We start from the raw sequence: 19,678 nt of genomic DNA on the forward strand, positions 1-19,678 counted from the left end.
CAAATTTTATTTTCTTTCACCCGAATCACTCTGTGTATACATATGAGTATGTAATTATGTACTATTGTTAGTTCTCATATGTATATAGTCATTCAAAATCGCACGGCAATACTTGGGAAGCTTATTTGGAACATTAATGTAGCAAAAACATTCCTGTAAATAATTGTCTGGTAACGGTTTATTTTTCAGTTATGGCTAGCGAAATATTTCCCTCCTGTTTCTACTCCAAGAGTAAATTAAAGCTATACTGAAATTATTGGGACCCAAATTAAGAAGAAAATGAGACTATTAGTATCAAATACGGCTCTCTCCATCATAGTGAATTTTTCAGGAGAGCATAAAAACTCTTTAGCTATACGTGATATAAAACAATGAAATTTTAACCATAATTTTTCCTACTGTCACTGATATCATATCACCTATATCTGCATAATTAGTTAGACAGGTTATTCTGGGCATACAGATTAAATTATGGAGATAATCATGTTTGATTCTCATTCATGGGTATAGCCATGTTTGATATGAACTTTGTTCCAATCATATGGCTTCAACAGAACTAATTCTTTACTTAGTAAATACGTTTTAAAATATTACACCTGGTCAAAATAAAATGTTTCTTTCTTAATTTCATTAGTTTAATAACTACTTTCTTGGAATATAGAAGAGATTCTCCAGAATAGCCGCTAAATAGTTTACCAGACTACCAAAAGAAAGTGTGGTACCAGTACGTCTTATCAATGTTTGTTCATGAAATTTATTACTTTGAAAAAATAAATTTGTTTAAAAACAAAAAAAAATTAAAACTAGTAACACAATTTACACCACTGAAGATTACTTTCTATATTCCGTGAATTATTGTCAAATAAAACCACAGGAAAAAACCAGGAACAACATATTCAAGAAATTCATTTTTTTTGTTCATTCATAGCAGATCAAGAAACTAACTAATAATAAAACTTAATACTGGAGGAGAAATAATTAATTGTAAAGAATGTAAATATAAAGGCAATTTAATTCATCATCTTTATTATACGGTTCACACACTGTTCTTCTCGGGGAAGATCGACCTGGAGAAGAAGATAATTTTTTTCAACTTCAACATAGTACTGAAGTGTTTCGATTTCTCACCAATTTTCCCCGTAGTGTGTCTCCCAACAGATTCTTCATTTCTTTGCAGGTTTTATGCTCTCTAAATTTCTTATAGTTATTTCATTAGGCTGGATATCATCAGCTGACAAGTCTTTCTTATAAATAGATTTGTACCATTCGAGGTAACAGTTATAAAACTGTTTACCTCGAATTAAAACTGTACGTGAAACCTTTGATCTTTTCAGAAAAAAAGAGTTTACATAAGGAAATCTTAAAATACCATCAACTATTGTTCTTGAATACTCTTATAGCCTCACTCTTCTAGTCATTTACTATACAATCATTACCAAACCTTTGAAGAGAAAAAAAAAGCTAATTATAATTTCATATTAGTATGGAGAATCAATTACTTCCTTCTTTTTAATTTCTTCAATATTACAAAAAACTCTGTCAGGGGGAAGAAAGGAAAAACAATTTCAATGTTTTCTATGTTTTGTGGAGCATTAAGAAGGCATTTGCAGCACATACACAAAATTATTCGATTCTTGTTCTGCCCCCCACATACATCTGCTACTAGTCTTATTTGCTTGTATGGACTCATATCCATAGAGCTTAGGTTATGAAATGCTGCAGATGCAATCTGGTTTGAGCTTTTTGCAAAAGTATCTTTCGTTCAATAATAGCTTGTACAATTTTCAGGATTTAATTCACTTTTGGAATGACCTTGCACAATCGTAAAATTGTGAAGGTAAAGTTGACGCGAACAGTACACTTGTTGGTCCACTACTTTAGGGAGGCAAAGATTATTTTGTAGGTCATACAATAGAATAAGAAGATTGCGATCAGTATCCTTTAGTAGCTTGTAAAAAAACCTTGGCTCTAAGCTTATGGATTCTTTTAGTAATAACCAATTCTTGATTTTTATTAGGATCTTTTTCAATCTTCATTTGCTCAGTGAGCACAATACAAGTTGAACACACATCAGATCTGTCACTTTTAAAACCCAGATTAAAAACATCCGTAAAATACGGGTCTAAAATAAGCACTAGTCGTCTTTAAATCTTCAGATACTTGTACAATGTACATTTTAAAAAGTTTGTTTGTGCTCAGCTCTAATGACAAATATTTCCTTACAGAACGTTCTCGGCAATAATGGGATTCAACACATGACAGTGAGCAGATAAACGCCTTTTAGGTCTATATATAGCTGTTTTTCAATCACCACCACCTTTTTCTGAGGCCACATTGCCCGTTGCAATAAATGTTTTAGCATCGTAATCGTCCCAAGCTCGTGTAATTCGGAGAACATGTTAAGAAATGTGGGTTTGCACACAGGGATGTGCTTTTTGTTCACGTTCTGACATAAAATTTTAACTGTAGACTTTAGGGAACCGGGATGAGTCTTTTGCCTTCCTTCTTTTAATATGTTTGTGTAAAAATATATTTAATTAAAAGTTATCCTGATCTGTCTTTACTTTAATACTATAAAAACGGTTATGAAATGATAAAATGTCTTTCATCGTTAAAATAGAATACTTAAACGCTTTGGTCCCATGTTTACACGTTGGGTACTGAGGCAAGAATGCTGTGAGTATCTGTAAAGAAAAAGAAAATAAGGCTTATTTATGGTATATCAAGCCATTTTGTATAAACTCGCCTTATTTTGACCACTGCAAAAAATTAAAAACTGCATCTCAACAGTGATTTTTGAAGTATTAGGTCTACAGAAACACAAAAATAAAATAACAGTCTAACTAACCTCAATCGTTTTGCCACATTTCTCTTCCACTTCTCAGGTTGATGAATTCCCTTCCTGGCTTTCGTTGGAGAAACTGCTGTTACTGATTCTTCCATATTATAATTCAAAAAACTTTAAACTAAACTATTGGCTTTAATCAAAACAAAAGACGTATTTTCTGAGCCAACTTCACAGCAATCAAACAAAACATTCCAGCTCTTGTGTCATGTGACCTCAGAATGCTCACTCATTGGGTGCTTTGGAGGTGGCCATGTTTGAAACCAACTAGTGGTGGAGATAGCCGACTTTGTTCTGAACACTGATTTTTAATTACAATTTAACAAGGTTTTATTCGAGTTTGAATAATCCAAATCACTGTACGTTCTTATAGAGATTTTTATAATGAAAATTCTCATATAAACAACTGAATTTGGAAAAATATTGGAGATAGCCGATTTTGACACTAGTAGTCTCAAATGGTTTTATATGCTTTTTGAACTGAAAATTAGAATAAAACAGGTAACATATCTATATTTCTACTAGTTTCCGAGAAAATGTTGCCAATTTACGTGACGGAGTGATAGCGTGTTGGCCTTTTATTGCGGCAGGGTGGGGGGGGGGGTTCCAATGCAAGAGTTATCGGCTATGTTTGTTAATCTCCATACGTCTTCGGGAAAGTGACCTTGATTGAAACACCAGATAGTTGAGAGCAGTCGAGTTAGTGAGTATCTACGGGTCAGACGTAATGCTAATTGCTCCGCGTTTTTTTCTTTATTTGACTGGTTTTTTGTGTTTATTAAGGTTTGAACGGTTAGCGAAGTTTCGGGGAATTTTACTGGATGTGTTGAGTATTGGAAGATGTTTTTGGTTAACGGAGTAATTTTTTTATTGAAGGTTTTATATATTCGACCTTATTGTCATTGACAATAAGGTATAAAACAGACCGTTTTGTGTCTTTGCCTGTCCAGACAAGAAACCTTTCTTCTTAAACAAGGACTTAGTAAATTTTCTTCAACTAGAGGTAAGTTTTAGTGAAATTTTTTATAAGTGCCAGCAGTATTTATAGGGGGGAATTTCCTTTTTTCAATATCTCCGCAACCCTTCCTCATAACCACAAATACTCTTGGTTCTCCACCGATCCCGACCACTTCGGCATCCCAAGTCTCGCGGTGGAAGACGGGCGGTGATCCACATCAAGGGTATGGGCGCGGATATCACAGAGCAGCAAGTTAAAGAAACTATCGCTCAGATTCTTGGTGATTCTGATGAGTTCCACATTACATCGGTGAGGCCCGCGATGGAGAGACAAAGAACATTACGGTGATCACTACCTACAGGGCAACAAGGAAATAGGGTGGGTTCTCCACAGGGCCTATACCACAGGGAAGACTTCCACAGGGAAGACGAGGATCGCTGCTTCAGGTGTTGGCGTATGGGTCACCGAAGTTCTGAGTTTAGAGGACCGAACAGAGCAGATTTGTGGTACAATTGTGGTGGCAGGGATTATACGACGGGTACCTTCAAGGAACCCCTGATGTACTTGGAATACGGCAGCGGGGAGTATCGCACGGGAAGAATGCTATGTAAGAAATCGCATAATGCTTAAACTCATGTTATCGAACGCTAAGAGGAGTATACTCTCCCACAATCTGCTCGGGGAAATGGCGAGGACATATAATTTTGACTTGCTTGTCGTGACTAAACCCAACCGGAGAGAGGCAGCCAGGAGTGGCTGGTGTGCTGATTCGAACGGGGGCGTCGTTATTCGCAGCGTCAGCAACAGACACGGCTAGCGGTTGCTCGAACAGAGGTTCGGCATAGTGACGGTCGAGTTGGCAGAGGCCGTGATGGAAGGTGTTTATGTAACACCCAATTGCGAGCTTGCTGATTACGATGTCTTCATGAGTCAGCTACAGGATGTGATTGTCAAGGCCACTAGGAAAGTTATAGTGGAAGGTGATTTCAATTGTAAAGCCATTGAGGCTGGGAGCTTGCATACGAATTGAAGGGGTCAGATTCTGACGAATATGATGCAGCTAACGGAAATCTTTTACATCAGTGATGGACGCCGACTTATGAAGCCCGGGGTCATAGCTCGGTACTGGACCTTTTATTATTTGATGCTGGGTGGAGTCAGGCAGGATCTATGTGCCTGGCGAGTCTTTAACGATGAAACAGCAAGCGATCATTATCCGATTATCGCCAAAGGTTCTTCAGGATGAGATATATCGTGAGTTGTCTACCTTCCCAGTTCGACATGAGGAACATAGGCTCGCCTATTGGTGGACGTTGCATGTTGTGCGGCTTCGTCGTGAGTTACAGCAACTGAGAAGAATCAAGCAGATGCTTTGATGCGGCACCCGGCCGGGTTATGAGATGGGCGCTTAACAATATATCAACTGCAGAAGAGCTCTTAACTTCGGTATTAAACAAACGAAGCGGCAGAAGTGGCTTGAGCTGTGTGCGAACCTTGACAGGAATCCCTGGGTGCAGGTGTACCAAATCGTCACCAAGTGGTTTGGGAGACGGTTGCCTGTCCTGACTGACGAGATAGCTAGGAGAGAGGTGGCGAGACTTTTCCCCTGTGGTGAGCAAGAGACGACTGGTCCCTGTGATTCTGAGAGAAGACGCCTTACGGTTCGGGAGGTCTCGTCAGCGTTTAACAGGTTGCGAGACAAGAAGAGCCCAGGTCCCGATGGCGTGCCGGCCCAGATTCTTAAGGGCCTAATGAAACAGATTCCCTGGGACATTGTGGAGATGGTGAATGAAGGGATGGAGAGCGGGTCTTCCCAATCTGTTGGAAAGAGGCCTGGTTAATGTTTTTGCCGAAGAGTCGCAGGGATAATCAATCAAAGATTATCAGCCGATAAACCTGATTAATAATATAGAGAAGATGGTTGAGCGAGTACTGGCGGTTCGGATTGTTATCGAGATGAATGTTGGAGAGGGTATTCATCCGAGCCAGTACGGCTTCAGGAAAGGACGACCGACTATGCAGGTGGTGCAACACGTGATAGATTGGGCTGCAACAGTCAGACAGGGGACATGGCGGACTCGGCGGATGCCGATGATGATTCTAGTAATATTCGGAATGATTCGGATCCCTCCCCTGTAATGCAATGATAGCGGCTCTGACTGAGAAAAGCATCAGCAGGCACCTTCAACAGCAGATAAAGGAATATTTGCATGACAACTTGTGACTGCTAAAACGCAGAGCGGGTGTCTGCGGTTTCAGATGTATGGGGGGGGGGGGGTTCCGCACGGGTCAGTCCTGGGGCTCCTCCTTTGGAACATCTTTTACGATGGTGTCCTCCGACTTCGTCTGCCAGGGATACGAACACTATAGCTTACGCGAACGATCTAGCTGTGCTGGTCAGTGGGAAAACTGAGTTAGAGCTGCAGGATAAAGGCAATGAGGCGCTGGCGGTGATTGATACGTGGATGAAGGGAAATGGCCTTGCTATTGCACCGGAGAAGAGTGAATTTATTACCCTGACGTGTAGAAGGAGGACTGGCCATGTTGTCTTAAGAATATGCGAGCAATCTAGGACCACAGTCCTAGATTGGTGACACAGACCTAGGTGTCACCTTTGATAAGACGAGTCGGTTTAGTAAACGTGTCTTAGATAGTTTCGATAAGACGGAAAGAACCCTGGTATCTGTAAGAAGGCTGATGACGTCACAAGTCGTTCCGAAGGCGTTCCGAAGCTCCGAAGGCGTCTAAACGCAAGGTGATTATGGTGGCCTTGATGTCCGCCCTGCTATACGCGGCCCCGGTCTGGGGAGCGGCGGTGGAACGACGAAGAAATCTTCAGCGACTGCAAAACATTCACTGTAAGGCTTTGTTGGGTGTGGTTTCGGCTTACAGGACCGTTTTCTACGAGGCGGTATGTGTGCTGGCATCCGTCCCTCCAGTGGATCTGTCGATACGAGAGCTGACTAAAAGACATGGGGGCAATGACAGAGCAGAGGCGTCGACAACTACGTTGCGCAAGTGGAGTGAAAGGTGGTGGGCTGGAAGAAAGGTAAGTGTACGAGAAGGGTAATCCCGAACCTAGAGACATGGTACAGTAGCAGTATGGAGAGGTTACCTTTTATACTGCGCAAGTGCTGTCAGAACTTGCTTTGAGGCCTACCATTACCATCAAACAGTAGTGGAGACTGAAGTCCAGAAATCTACCTGTAGCAGCCACCAGTCGGGTCAACAACTTTAACACAAAGGATCACTCGACAAGGTCAAGGCAAGGTTAGAATTTCAAATTTTTTCGGATTTTTAGTTACAAATAATTATCAGTGAATAACCAAACGATTATTACTGAAATGGCTTTTGTTTATCTTATAGGTCATGAGTAAATTAAAAAATTCTTGTTTTTAAGCAGAAAATGTCATCAAAACCAAGTAAATATACAGTCTGAAGTATGAACATACACTCTGGTTATGTTTGAAATTTTGTTGTCTGTTATGTCCAAATAATATTATCATTAAGGTAATTAAAATCCTATTGAGTAACTAGATGGTAAGAAGCACAAAGTTGTTCATACATAAGAAGGGAGTAAAAGTTAAGAAAAATATGTTTCATCTAAAAGGTAGATTATTTCAAATTCATGGTTATTGACAATTGGCAGTTACATTACTTCCCTAAATTAATTAAGTTGTTAATTTTTATAAATACTTTGGAGAATAGTTTGGTTATTGAATATAATGGCTATCGCATATTATTTAGCTTAGAGTCTGTGGAAGTTTCTGTATATTTTCAAAGTGGTTATGCATGTTTATTAAAGAAGAGATATTAACTTGTGCGATAGATATGAAATTACTCTTGAACCAAAGTTTTTGATATAAAAAGCAATGTTAATTTAACCTTAAAGAAATATTTATGTTTAGAACAGCATTTCTCATCCTTTCAATATTTGCGGCCAAATTTTCAATCATATTTTCATCGCGCCTCCCCTCGCAACCAATAATAATGCATTTTGAGTAGTTTGACGCTAAAGATACACTACGGCCTTATTACAAACGTTAAAAATTACCAATATTAAGTAAATTTATTGATATTTGGCAATACCGATCCGATGCATTGATAAAACCAGAATCGATGCCTCTCTGTTGCTCCTGTCTTACGTCCACCATATCAAACATTCTCGCGGCTTCGCGAGAAGTTCCGATTTATCTCGAACATTCTGGAACGTCTGCGCAAACGTGTGTAAATGCTGCACCTCGTTCAATTCCAGCCAGTCTTAGTCGATTAGATCCTTCTACCGCTATCAGATCTATCGTGAATGTGTATGTTGTAATTTGCATGTTAATTACAATTCACGGTATTAAATATTCACGGCAGTAGATTTATAGAGAATCATGGATAAATTTTTAAGTGGGCGTAAGCGAGCATTACACAATAGTGAAGGATCAATAAGTCCACAGACGAGCATGTTCCGAAAATAAAATCAAGAAAATATTTTCAAGAATACTTAAATTTTCGGTTTATCATTACTGAAGTAAATGAAGAAAAAAGGCCTCTGTGAGCCTTTGCTCAAAACTTTTGGCAGCAGACAGTATGAAACCTAATAAACTTAAACGAAATTTGGAAACGCTTCAAAGCGAGTACGTTAACAAACTCCGAGAATTCTTCGAATTAAAATTAATAATATATGAAAAGCAAACATCATTTTAAAAAAAATTTGTAAATGAAAAACCTTTACTTGCCTCTTACAAGTTTCATATAAATCAGGGAGGTGTGAAAAGCCTCACCCCATTGGTGAAGAGGTTATTTTGCCAGCTGCAATTGAGATTGTAGAAACTATGTTTGGAGATAATGTTACCAAATAATTGTAGTCCATATCTCTATCAAATGATACTGTTGCCCGTCGAATTGCTGATACAAAATTGAAGATGGACAGCATCAGCTTTTCGGGAAGTTGCGTGAAAATTTTTTCAATTCAGCTTGATAAGGCAACAGGTAGCAATAAAAATGCTCATTTCATTGCCTATGTTCAATTTTGTAATGGAATGTCAGAAGTCGAACTACTTTTCTGCAAACCAATAGAACTCAAGCCAACAGCATTCGCATTATTTGCTATCTTAAATGATTTTATAAGCGAAGCAAACATAGAGTGGAAAAATTGCGTCGGAATATGCACCGATGGTGCTGGTTCAATGTCTGGAAGATTCCAAAGTATACAAGCACTTTTGAAACAAAAATCTCCACAGTATGTCTGGACATATTGCATAATCCACAGAGAAGCTCTGGCTTCCAAAGAAATGAGTCCTGGTCTGCATATTGTGCTTACAACAGTTGTAACCGTAGTAAATTATATAAAAATGAGACCCCTAAAATCAAGAATCTTTTCTGCACTTTGTAAAAACATGGGTGCAATACATTCAGCGTTACTATTTTATTGCGAGACAAGATGGCTATCACGTGGGAAATTTTTGCAACGTGATTATGAATTAAGAGATGAACTCTCCATTTTTCTAGAAGAGGAAAACCGACCGGAAGCCGAGAAGTTTCGCGATGGTTTATTTGTGATGGAGTTGAGCTACTTGGTCGGCATATTCGAGAAATACCTTGAATCTTCAACTCCAAGCAGCAAATACACATATGTTGTATATGAGTTAATGCTTTTTGTAGAAAATTAGAATTGTGGAGCAGAAAATCTAAAGCAAAGAACCTAGAAATGTTTACAAATGTGGATAAATGTGTTAAAACTTACAAGGCTGAAGAACAACATGTGAAAGTTGCGTTTGTAAAAATTGAAAATCATTTTACCCGTGTGGCAAAGCATTTTAAAAAGTATTGTCTTGCTGACGACAACTTGGTAGCAAGTTACGAGTGGGTTTGGGATCGATTTCAAAATACTCCCGAAGGGCTCTCAACTGCCGAAGAAGAAATTTTCACAGACTTAACGGCAAGTGGCGAAATCGAAAGACAAGTTAGTAATAAATCACTCTTTGAATTTGGGCAGGGGTGGATGATGAGTTTTCTGCACTGAAAACAAGAGCATTTCGTATACTTGTATACTATTACCATCTTCAACATTCTACCTTTGGGAAACCGGATTTTTTGCGGTGCACATAGGGGTATTTGATTCATAAACCTGGCCAATATTATTTTTTGATATAAAAAATCATAGGACAGACTGATTAACTATTTCTTAGTTAAAAAGTGTTGCGAAACACACTAGGTTTGAAAATAATATCAAATAGGTACTTTAATTATAAATAAAATTTATTAAATATTAAATAACAAACAAAAAATGGCATTAATCCTATGATGACATCCATGGTTCAACTGAAGATCCTTGTGCCCCTTCTGCAAGGCCTTCATCATCAGATAAATCTAATTGACCCCCTGTTTCAGCGGGAAGAAGCATTTCGCCAGTTTCTTTGATTTTCTCTTTTTTTTCGGAGTAGGTCGTATGCCTGTTATTACGGGATCCAAGCTAACCAACAATCTATTTATAACGTCTAGATTTCAGAACTTTCTGCTGAACTTTTGAGCAAAATCTTGACGGTACGAGCGAAAGTGTTGTTTTGAGCCTCAGTAGCCTCTTCTGACATCATTCCTATAGATAAAACCTTTTGAATGACTATAGATCTATGGATTAATATTTTATGAAGAGTAGGTGTCAGTGGATGCCATGAATATAATTCCACGTACAATTTCGCCGTGTCTAAACAAAACACTTTGAATCTATGAGTGTCTATTTTATGGCTACTAGATATAGCCCCTAAAATTAATTTTTGACAATATATTAATCTATAATCTATGTTGGTTATTGCCGCTGATAGCTTTCAATCCATAAAAAAACTTCTACTTGTGTTTCGTCATTGCTATTTCCAAATCCTATTTAGGAACATCTACTATTAAACCCAATTGTGTTTTAAATTCCTCTTGTATCTCCATTTTTTTAACGATTTGTTTATCACTTTGAGTTCTTATTTGCTTTTTTTTTACTGGCAATTTATATGCAAGATGAAGCAATCTTTCAAACAAAATTATTCTGGCATGCAGTATCAATAAGCCGAATTTCAGAGAATCTTCATCTATCTGCTTTGTCATTGTTAAATCGTTAAAATCCTTGGACGAAGCTCCGCAGATGTAGCATTTCATCGTTGATTTAGTGTTCGTCTCGGCACTGTATACTTTAGCGACAACCATTGTCGTCATGACATGTTTTACCCAAAACGTTTTGTTGTTAGTATGATTCGAGTTGCTTCCAATTAACTTATTTTATTTTCTATATGATTCGAGTTGCTTCCAATTAACTTATTTTATTTTCTACATAACTAATTTCTTCTTCCGTGGTATCTGCTGTTTATTTTACAAATCTTATTCGAATTGGTCTATAAAATCGTGGAGATGAAGCCAATGGATTGCGCCATATTATCTTATTTTCTTACAGACAACTACAAGACAATTGCAATGGGACAAATGAACTTTGAAGAATGTTGGCATCTGAATCTGAATTGTTTTCAAATTTTTGCTTAAATGTTGCTTGCTGTGACCCGTCACATCCCCACTTGTGCATTAAAGTTAATATGGTCCTTTCTTCAATATTCAAATGCTGTACAACTTCAGTCGAATAGAACAAAAGCCGCGATATAATAATATTTATAGATTTATGATTTTATTTTAAAGATTTCATAAAACTAAACATCTGAGGTTACGTTAGTCTGTGTTTCATTGTCAGTGTAGTTTTTACTTAAGTTTCTCCAATTCTTTCTTCTCTTTCTCTGTATCCAGATTTTCTGTAGTTCAAATTGCTGCAAAAAGACCAGCCACTGCAGTTGAGGGATTAATAAGTCATTCATTTCTCATTGTTGTAGGACATCATCTTCTTCATACTTTTCTTTTTCTGTTTAGCCTCCAGAACCACCATAAGTTATTACTTCAGAGGATGAATGAGGATGGTATGAATGTAAATGAACTGTAGTCTTGTATAGTTTTAAGTTGACCATTCCTGAGATGTGTGGTTTACTGAAAACCCAACCACCAAAGAACATTGGTATCTATGATCTAGTATTCAAACCCATATAAAAGTAACTGCCTTTACCTTCTTCATTCTGGGGGTCTCGCATAAGACTTTGAAGATATGCACCACATCTTCACCTGTTATACAACATTTTTTTTTAACCTCTGGGATCACCATTAGCTTTTGCTTCAGAGGATGAGATGATGACATGTAGTGTGTGAAAATGCCATGTCTGACCAGGATTTGAACCTGGGTGAGAAGACCCAGTTTATTAATTGAAGCTGTTGGAAGGTCAGTGCATTCATCATTGCTATTAGATACAAAGCTGTTACTTCAGTTCACTGTGGTACCCTGATGGAAATACTTTCAGGCACTTTGGTGAAAACTGGATTTTCTGTTTCACCCAATATTAATAAAAACATTTTTCTCAATCTTTAAGTATCTTTTTGTTTTCTGTTGATTTGTTTTTACTTTGGTCTTCATGTTTTGTAGCATTTTCTTCATTTCGACTGTGGAGATTTCAATTCCAGTACCGTGGGGGTACATGCTACATACCCACGCCTTCTTTTTTTCATTAATAACTTTTGGCACTGTTGACGTTTCCAACAACTCTGAGTGTTCTGCAAGTACTTTGACGAATAAATATCTGCTCACAATGTTCTTAACATCCCCTTCAACTGAAAATATGTTAAAATAAGATTAATGTTCTAGAACAATAAAAGAATCTTTCTCCTTTAGCTAAGGTTGCACACTGAGCTAAGATTGACATGGAGGGAGGGACAGTGCAAGGTGGATGGCAGAGGGAATGATGAACAAGTTGCAACATGATAGATAGTTATTACTGCACTATAGTTTTAACTACCCATAGTTGTATCTTCAGTTTTTCTATATATCATTTCTGTCAGGGTAGATATAACTACCTAGATGTAGTATTTATTTATTCACTTCAATTTGACTTAAACCTATCGCTACACCCTAGGTTCTACTATGAAGTTGCTATGTTTTATTTACTTCACCCAGTGTTTTTGACTTTTACAATCTTTTCTCTTGTGAGAGAGTTTGTAAATAGTTCTTGATGACATAGTACTATAACATAACCAGGGTAGGGATACCAGACATTCAAAGACTCAATTCTAATTCTGAAAAAGGATTAAAAGATTCTTAAAAAGTATTAAAAGATTTTTTTTTAAATCTAAATTTTTAATTTTTAACTCATGAGGTAAGAGTACGTGTTCTCTGCACGGTTCAATAAATTGAGATGGTAATATATTATAACAGACTAAAAAAAAGTAGTACCTACTTGTGTAAATAAAAATTTTATTAAAATGGTACAAAATTTTTAATTAAATAGATCATGTCAGAGATGGTAGGCTGTAAAAGGAAGTATTACATAATTTTCCTGCAAGGGAAACTTATTGCAATATCTTCTTTTTTTTTTGTCTTCAGTCATTTGACTGGTTTGATGCAGCTCTCCAAGATTCCCTATCTAGTGCTAGTCGTTTCATTTCAGTATACCCTCTACATCCTACATCCCTAACAATTTGTTTTACATATTCCAAACGTGGCCTGCCTACACAATTTTTCCCTTCTACCTGTCCTTCCAATATTAAAGCGACTATTCCAGGATGCCTTAGTATGTGGCCTATAAGTCTGTCTCTTCTTTTAACTATATTTTTCCAAATGCTTCTTTCTTCATCTATTTGCCGCAATACCTCTTCATTTGTCACTTTATCCACCCATCTGATTTTTAACATTCTCCTATAGCACCACATTTCAAAAGCTTCTAATCTTTTCTTCTCAGATACTCCGATTGTCCAAGTTTCACTTCCATATAAAGCGACACTCCAAACATACACTTTCAAAAATCTTTTCCTGACATTTAAATTAATTTTTGATGTAAACAAATTATATTTCTTACTGAAGGCTCGTTTAGCTTGTGCTATTCGGCATTTTATATCGCTCCTGCTTCGTCCATCTTTAGTAATTTTACTTCCCAAATAACAAAATTCTTCTACCTCCATAATCTTTTCTCCTCCTATTTTCACATTCAGCGGTCCATCTTTGTTATTTCTACTACATTTCATTACTTTTGTTTTGTTCTTGTTTATTTTCATGCGATAGTTCTTGCGTAGGACTGCATCTATGCAATTCATTGTTTCTTCTAAATCCTTTTTACTCTCGGCTAGAATTACTATATCATCAGCAAATCGTAGCATCTTTATCTTTTCACCTTGTACTGTTACTCCGAATCGAAATTGTTCTTTAACATCATTAACTGCTAGTTCCATGTAAAGATTAAAAAGTAACGGAGATAGGGAACATCCTTGTCGGACTCCCTTTCTTATTAGGGCTTCTTTCTTATGTTCTTCAATTGTTATTGTTGCTGTTTGGTTCCTGTACATGTTAGCAATTGTTCTTCTATCTCTGTATTTGAACCCTAATTTTTTTAAAATGCTGAACATTTTATTCCAGTCTACGTTATCGAAAGCCTTTTCTAGGTCTATAAACGCCAAGTATGTTGGTTTGTTTTTCTTTAATCTTCCTTCTACTATTAATCTGAGGCCTAAAATTGCTTCCCTTGTCCCTATACTTTTCCTGAAACCAAATTGGTCTTCTCCTAACACTTCTTCCACTCTCCTCTCAATTCTTCTGTATAAAATTCTAGTTAAGATTTTTGATGCATGACTAGTTAAACTAATTGTTCTGTATTCTTCACATTTATCTCCCCCTGCTTTCTTTGGTATCATAACTATAACACTTTTTTTGAAATCTGATGGAAATTCCCCATTTTCATAAATATTACACACCAGTTTGTATAATCTATCAATCGCTTCCTCACCTGCACTGCGCAGTAATTCTACAGGTATTCCGTCTATTCCAGGAGCCTTTCTGCAATTTAAATCTTTTAATGCTCTCTTAAATTCAGATCTCAGTATTGTTTCTCCCATTTCATCCTCCTCAACTTCCTCTTCTTCCTCTATAACACCATTTTCTAATTCATTTCCTCCGTATAACTCTTCAATATATTCCACCCATCTATCGACTTTACCTTTTGTATTATATATTGGTGTACCATCTTTGTTTAACACATTATTAGATTTTAATTTATGTACCCCAAAATGTTCCTTAACTTTCCTGTATGCTCCGTCTATTTTACCAATGTTCATTTCTCTTTCCACTTCTGAACACTTTTCTTTAATCCACTCTTCTTTCACCAGTTTGCACTTTCTGTTTATAGCATTTCTTAATTTCCGATAGTTCCTTTTACTTTCTTCATCACTAGCATTCTTATATTTTCTAAGTTCATCCATCAGCTGCAATATATCGTCTGAAACCCAAGGTTTTCTACCGGTTCTCTTTATTCCGCCTAAGTTTGCTTCTGCTGATTTAAGAATTTCCTTTTTTAACATTCTCCCATTCTTCTTCTACATTTTCTACCTTATCTTTTTTACTCAGACCTCTTGCGATGTCCTCCTCAAAAATCTTCTTTACCTCCTCTTTCTCAAGCTTCTCTAAATTCCACCGATTCATCTGACACCTTTTCTTCAGGTTTTTAAACCTCAATCTACATTTCATTATCACCAAATTATGGTCGCTATCAATGTCTGCTCCAGGGTAAGTTTTGCAGTCAACGAGTTGATTTCTAAATCTTTGCTTAACCATGATATAATCTATCTGATACCTTGCAGTATCGCCTGGCTTTTTCCAAGTGTATATTCTTCTATTATGATTTTTAAATTGGGTGTTGGCAATTACTAAATTATACTTCGTGCAAAATTCTATAAGTCGGTCCCCTCTTTCATTCCTTTTGCCCAGCCCGTATTCACCCACTATATTTCCTTCCTTGCCTTTTCCAATGCTTGCATTCCAATCTCCAACTATTATTAAATTTTCATCTCCTTTTACGTGTTTAATTGCTTCATCAATCTCTTCGTATACACACTCTACATCATCATCATCATGGGCGCTTGTAGGCATATAGACGTTAACAATCGTTGTCGGTTTAGGTTTTGATTTTATCCTTATTACAATGATTCTATCGCTATGCGTTTTGAAATACTCCACTCTCCTCCCTATCTTCTTGTTCATCACGAAACCTACTCCTGCCTGCCCATTATTTGACGCTGAGTTAATTAATCTAAAATAAACTGACCAAAAGTCACCTTCCTCTTTCCACCGAACCTCACTAATTCCTACTATATCCACATTTGTCCTACCCATTTCCCTTTTTAAATTTTCTAGCCTACCAACCTTTTTCAAGCTTCTAACATTCCACGCTCCGACTCGTAGAATGTTATTTTTTAATTTTCTGGTGACCCCTTCCTTAGTAGTCCCCACCCGGAGATCCGAACGGGGGACTATTTTACCTCCGGAATATTTTACCAAGGAAGGCGCCTCCATTATTTCTATGTGAAAATGCAGAGAGCCACATTTTCTTGGAAAAAAAGCAGCTGTAGTTTTCCATTGCTTTCAGCTGCGCAGTACTCAGAGGACTGAGTGATGTTGATACGGCCGTTTAAGTCGTCCTGACTCACGCCCCTAACAACTACTGAAAGAGCTGCTGCCCTCTTTCAGGAATCATTCCTTAGTCTGGCTCTCAACAGATACCTCTCCGATATGGTTGCACCTTCGGTCCAGCTACTCTGTATCCCTGAGCACTCAAGCCCCCTCACCAACGGCAAGGTCTCATGATTCATAGAGGAGGATTGCAATATCAAAAATTCAAAATACCAAAGTGGCTACAATTTATAAATAAGTTTCTTTTCAAATATATTTTCACACTTGTGATTACTTATGATTAGTAAAATTTCAAGTTTTGATGTACTTAGTTGATTATGCTTTAAGTTAACGATTGGTGGCTACTTTGTCTTGTTTTTTCATTACCTAGAAAATGTTTTTACAATACATTATGTAATGGAATTACGTTATGCAGTATGTAGTTTACTACATTATGTAATGGAGTTTTATGTTAACACTGCTTGCAATTTGTAAGTTAGTTTTACTATGTTAATTTTATCTTACTCTGTTAAGTTATTAAAATAGCAGTTTTGTATATGAAAACTAAACTGTTACAAAAGAATCTAATTGAACCAGGATGTGATTTTGTTTCATAATTGGTACATATTAGGTTATTAAATATATTGGTTATTACATACATTGGTACATATTAGGTTAAGTTATTAAACAGTTAATGTATTTGTAGATCCACGAACAAGAGGATGGTTTCTAATGAGCACACCGTTTCATCCATTGCTGTTGGTTATTCTATATCAGTATTTTGTTAAAGTAGCTGGGCCAAAATTGATGAAGAAAAGGAAGCCCATGACTTTAAATAATGTATTAATACTGTACAATATCTTTCAAATTCTAATAAACTCTTATCTAGTTATTCAAGTAAGCATTAAGTATTATTACTAAAATTTTTATATTAATTTATTATAGTATAGTTTAATAAAAATTTTATTGTATTATCTTATTTTGTAGGATGCAAAAAGATAACTGAACTTTTCCTTTTATTGAGTTCTAATAGATTTTCTCCTTTCATAATTTTATCATTAATACACTTTATTGACTTACTTTTTATGTGTTTTATATGTCATTCAACTTCAACAGAAAATATAGTTCAGTTTTCAATTTTTTATCTAAATTTAAATGCATATCAATGATTAGTGTGTGGAAGTAGCTTTGTCGTTAATTTTGTTGATTTTTACCCACTAATATATAATATATAAATTATCGATTTAGTAGCTAACAAATGACAGTTATACTACTAAAGTGAAATCTTAAAAAAGAAGCATTTAATTGCTTGCATTTAATAATTACACCCGTAATAATGTTTAAAATGGTTTTAATGATTATTTTAAATTAAGCTGTCTAGAATGAAAAAATGTAAATTACAGCTAATTTGTGTTGTGAACGCTGTTTATTTTATTCTGCCTGATGTTATTTTTTTACGTCTGTGATACGTATTTCTTATTGTGCTAGTTAAAATTCCGTAAGGAGATATGTTTTGAGTTAATTTTTTTTTTTTTTAGTAGCATTCACTTTCTTAGAAAAATTGTTGTATTGTCATTATAACTACTTAATAATTATGTTTTATTATTTACTAAAATAATATCATACAGTAAAATCTCCGTATTCGCAAGGGGTTAGAGACTGTAAAAATGCCCCGCAAATACAGAAAACCGCGAATACAGAACGGACTAATACTCATTTAAGGAAGAAGTTTCTACGTAAAATAAAAAAAAAATTATGCGTACTTAGGGCGATGTTATTGATGAAATACAAGAATTATAACCAGTGGTTTAGTACAGTACATAGGTACACTACAGAAAAAATATTTAACAAAATACACCATATATCTTAACTTACTCGTAAACACTTACCGAACTGTTAGATTTAAAAACTCACTACAGTACCTGACACATACTGTACGTACAGTATGTACTGTATTAGAAAACGGTATTACATGTTTAAATCGTACTCGGTAATCGCCTTAAATAGTAAAAAAAACAGCACTACAATACTACGTACCCTAAAACTAAAATTACTTTAAAGGAAATTTACAAAAATAACATACAGTATTTTGGACTACATTTACAAAAATATGTAATTTTTCCTTGTCTTGTTCTTGTTTTTAAATCCATGTGAAGTTCTGTGTATTTTTGCATGGCATCTTTCAACTTTGCGCTTAAAAATAAAGCTATTCAAAGATGGATCTATAAAAAACTGGATAAGATCATGGGATAGTTTAATGCCTTCGGTAAGCGTTTTGACATTTAACTGTTTTCCAGGGATCGTACCATGAACCTCTTCACGCTCATACTCTACTTGCGCCATTAAATCTTATAATATTTTTATTTTTTAATGTCACTACATAATGTAATGTACGCGAATACGAAAAATTTTAGTTGGGAATATAGAAAATACATCGCAAAATATTACACCGCGAATACGGGAAACGCGAATAAGATTTCTCTGTATATGTTCTTACATTAGGTTTATGTATTATTTTTGTATACTTAACAGCAATCAATTAAGGTATGGTTATAAATGGTGGTTTTTTTTAGAGCGATAGGACCGAATCGAAATAAAACACATAGAAAAGTAAGTCTGATGCAAATTTTTTTTATTTGAAAGATAATCTGAGATTTAATTTTTGTAAATAATATCTGGCAAATGTCCTCCACGACTAGCTTTGAGGATCAGATTCGATCAACCCAATTTTGAACCACTTTTCCAAGTAACTGGGAACATATTTCGTTAATAACACAAGTTATGTTGGCTTCCATAGCATCAATTGTTGCTGCTCTATCAGCATAAACTAGAGAATTTACATATCCCCAATGAAAATAAATCAGTGGCGTTAGATCACATGATCTTGGAGACAATTCACTGGACCATTTTGTGAAATAATGTTGTCGCTAAATTGTTCTTTTAATAAATCGATTGTTTCGGTAGCAGTATGAGGTGGCACCATCTTGTTGAAACCAAAACTGTTGCAAGTCGATGTCATACAAATTTGGAAACAAATAATCATTGATCATTAATATGTAACAATCACCATTGACAGTAACACGTGCTCAGGCCTCATTTTTAAAAGAATAAAGACTGACGATGCCTTTAGCATGCCTCTTAATGCTTAATGCTAGTATAGCAACTGATTAAAAAATGGATTAATGTAATACAAGTAATTTAATAGTACGGTACATAATTTTTATCAGTATAATAAGTGTAAGTCATTCTAAATTATCATTAAGAAATACACATTCAGTGTAAAAAGGTTTTTTTATGAAATGAGGAATTTAATTGCTGTTTTGAGATTAATCAAGATAAACTACAAAAATAAGGAAGAAGCATACTAATAACTTTATACCCA

At 35.8% G+C, this 19,678-nt stretch overlaps 1 protein-coding gene and 1 pseudogene across 2 annotated transcripts in view; one reads left to right on the top strand and one right to left on the bottom strand.

Moving 5' to 3' along the window:
* Positions 1 to 19,678, top strand: part of LOC142318116 (very long chain fatty acid elongase 7-like) — a 44,488-nt gene that overhangs the window by 7,791 nt on the left and 17,019 nt on the right. For both annotated transcript variants that reach the window (XM_075354656.1, XM_075354657.1), the window contains exon 3: positions 17,003 to 17,193. In XM_075354656.1, the coding sequence (XP_075210771.1) occupies positions 17,003 to 17,193 (191 nt within the window). The remainder of the gene's footprint in view (positions 1 to 17,002; positions 17,194 to 19,678) is intronic.
* Positions 1,479 to 12,665, bottom strand: LOC142318505 (uncharacterized; annotated as a pseudogene).

The sequence above is a fragment of the Lycorma delicatula genome, chromosome 1, assembly GCF_047948215.1.
Source record: "Lycorma delicatula isolate Av1 chromosome 1, ASM4794821v1, whole genome shotgun sequence".
Lineage (NCBI taxonomy): Eukaryota > Metazoa > Arthropoda > Insecta > Hemiptera > Fulgoridae > Lycorma > Lycorma delicatula.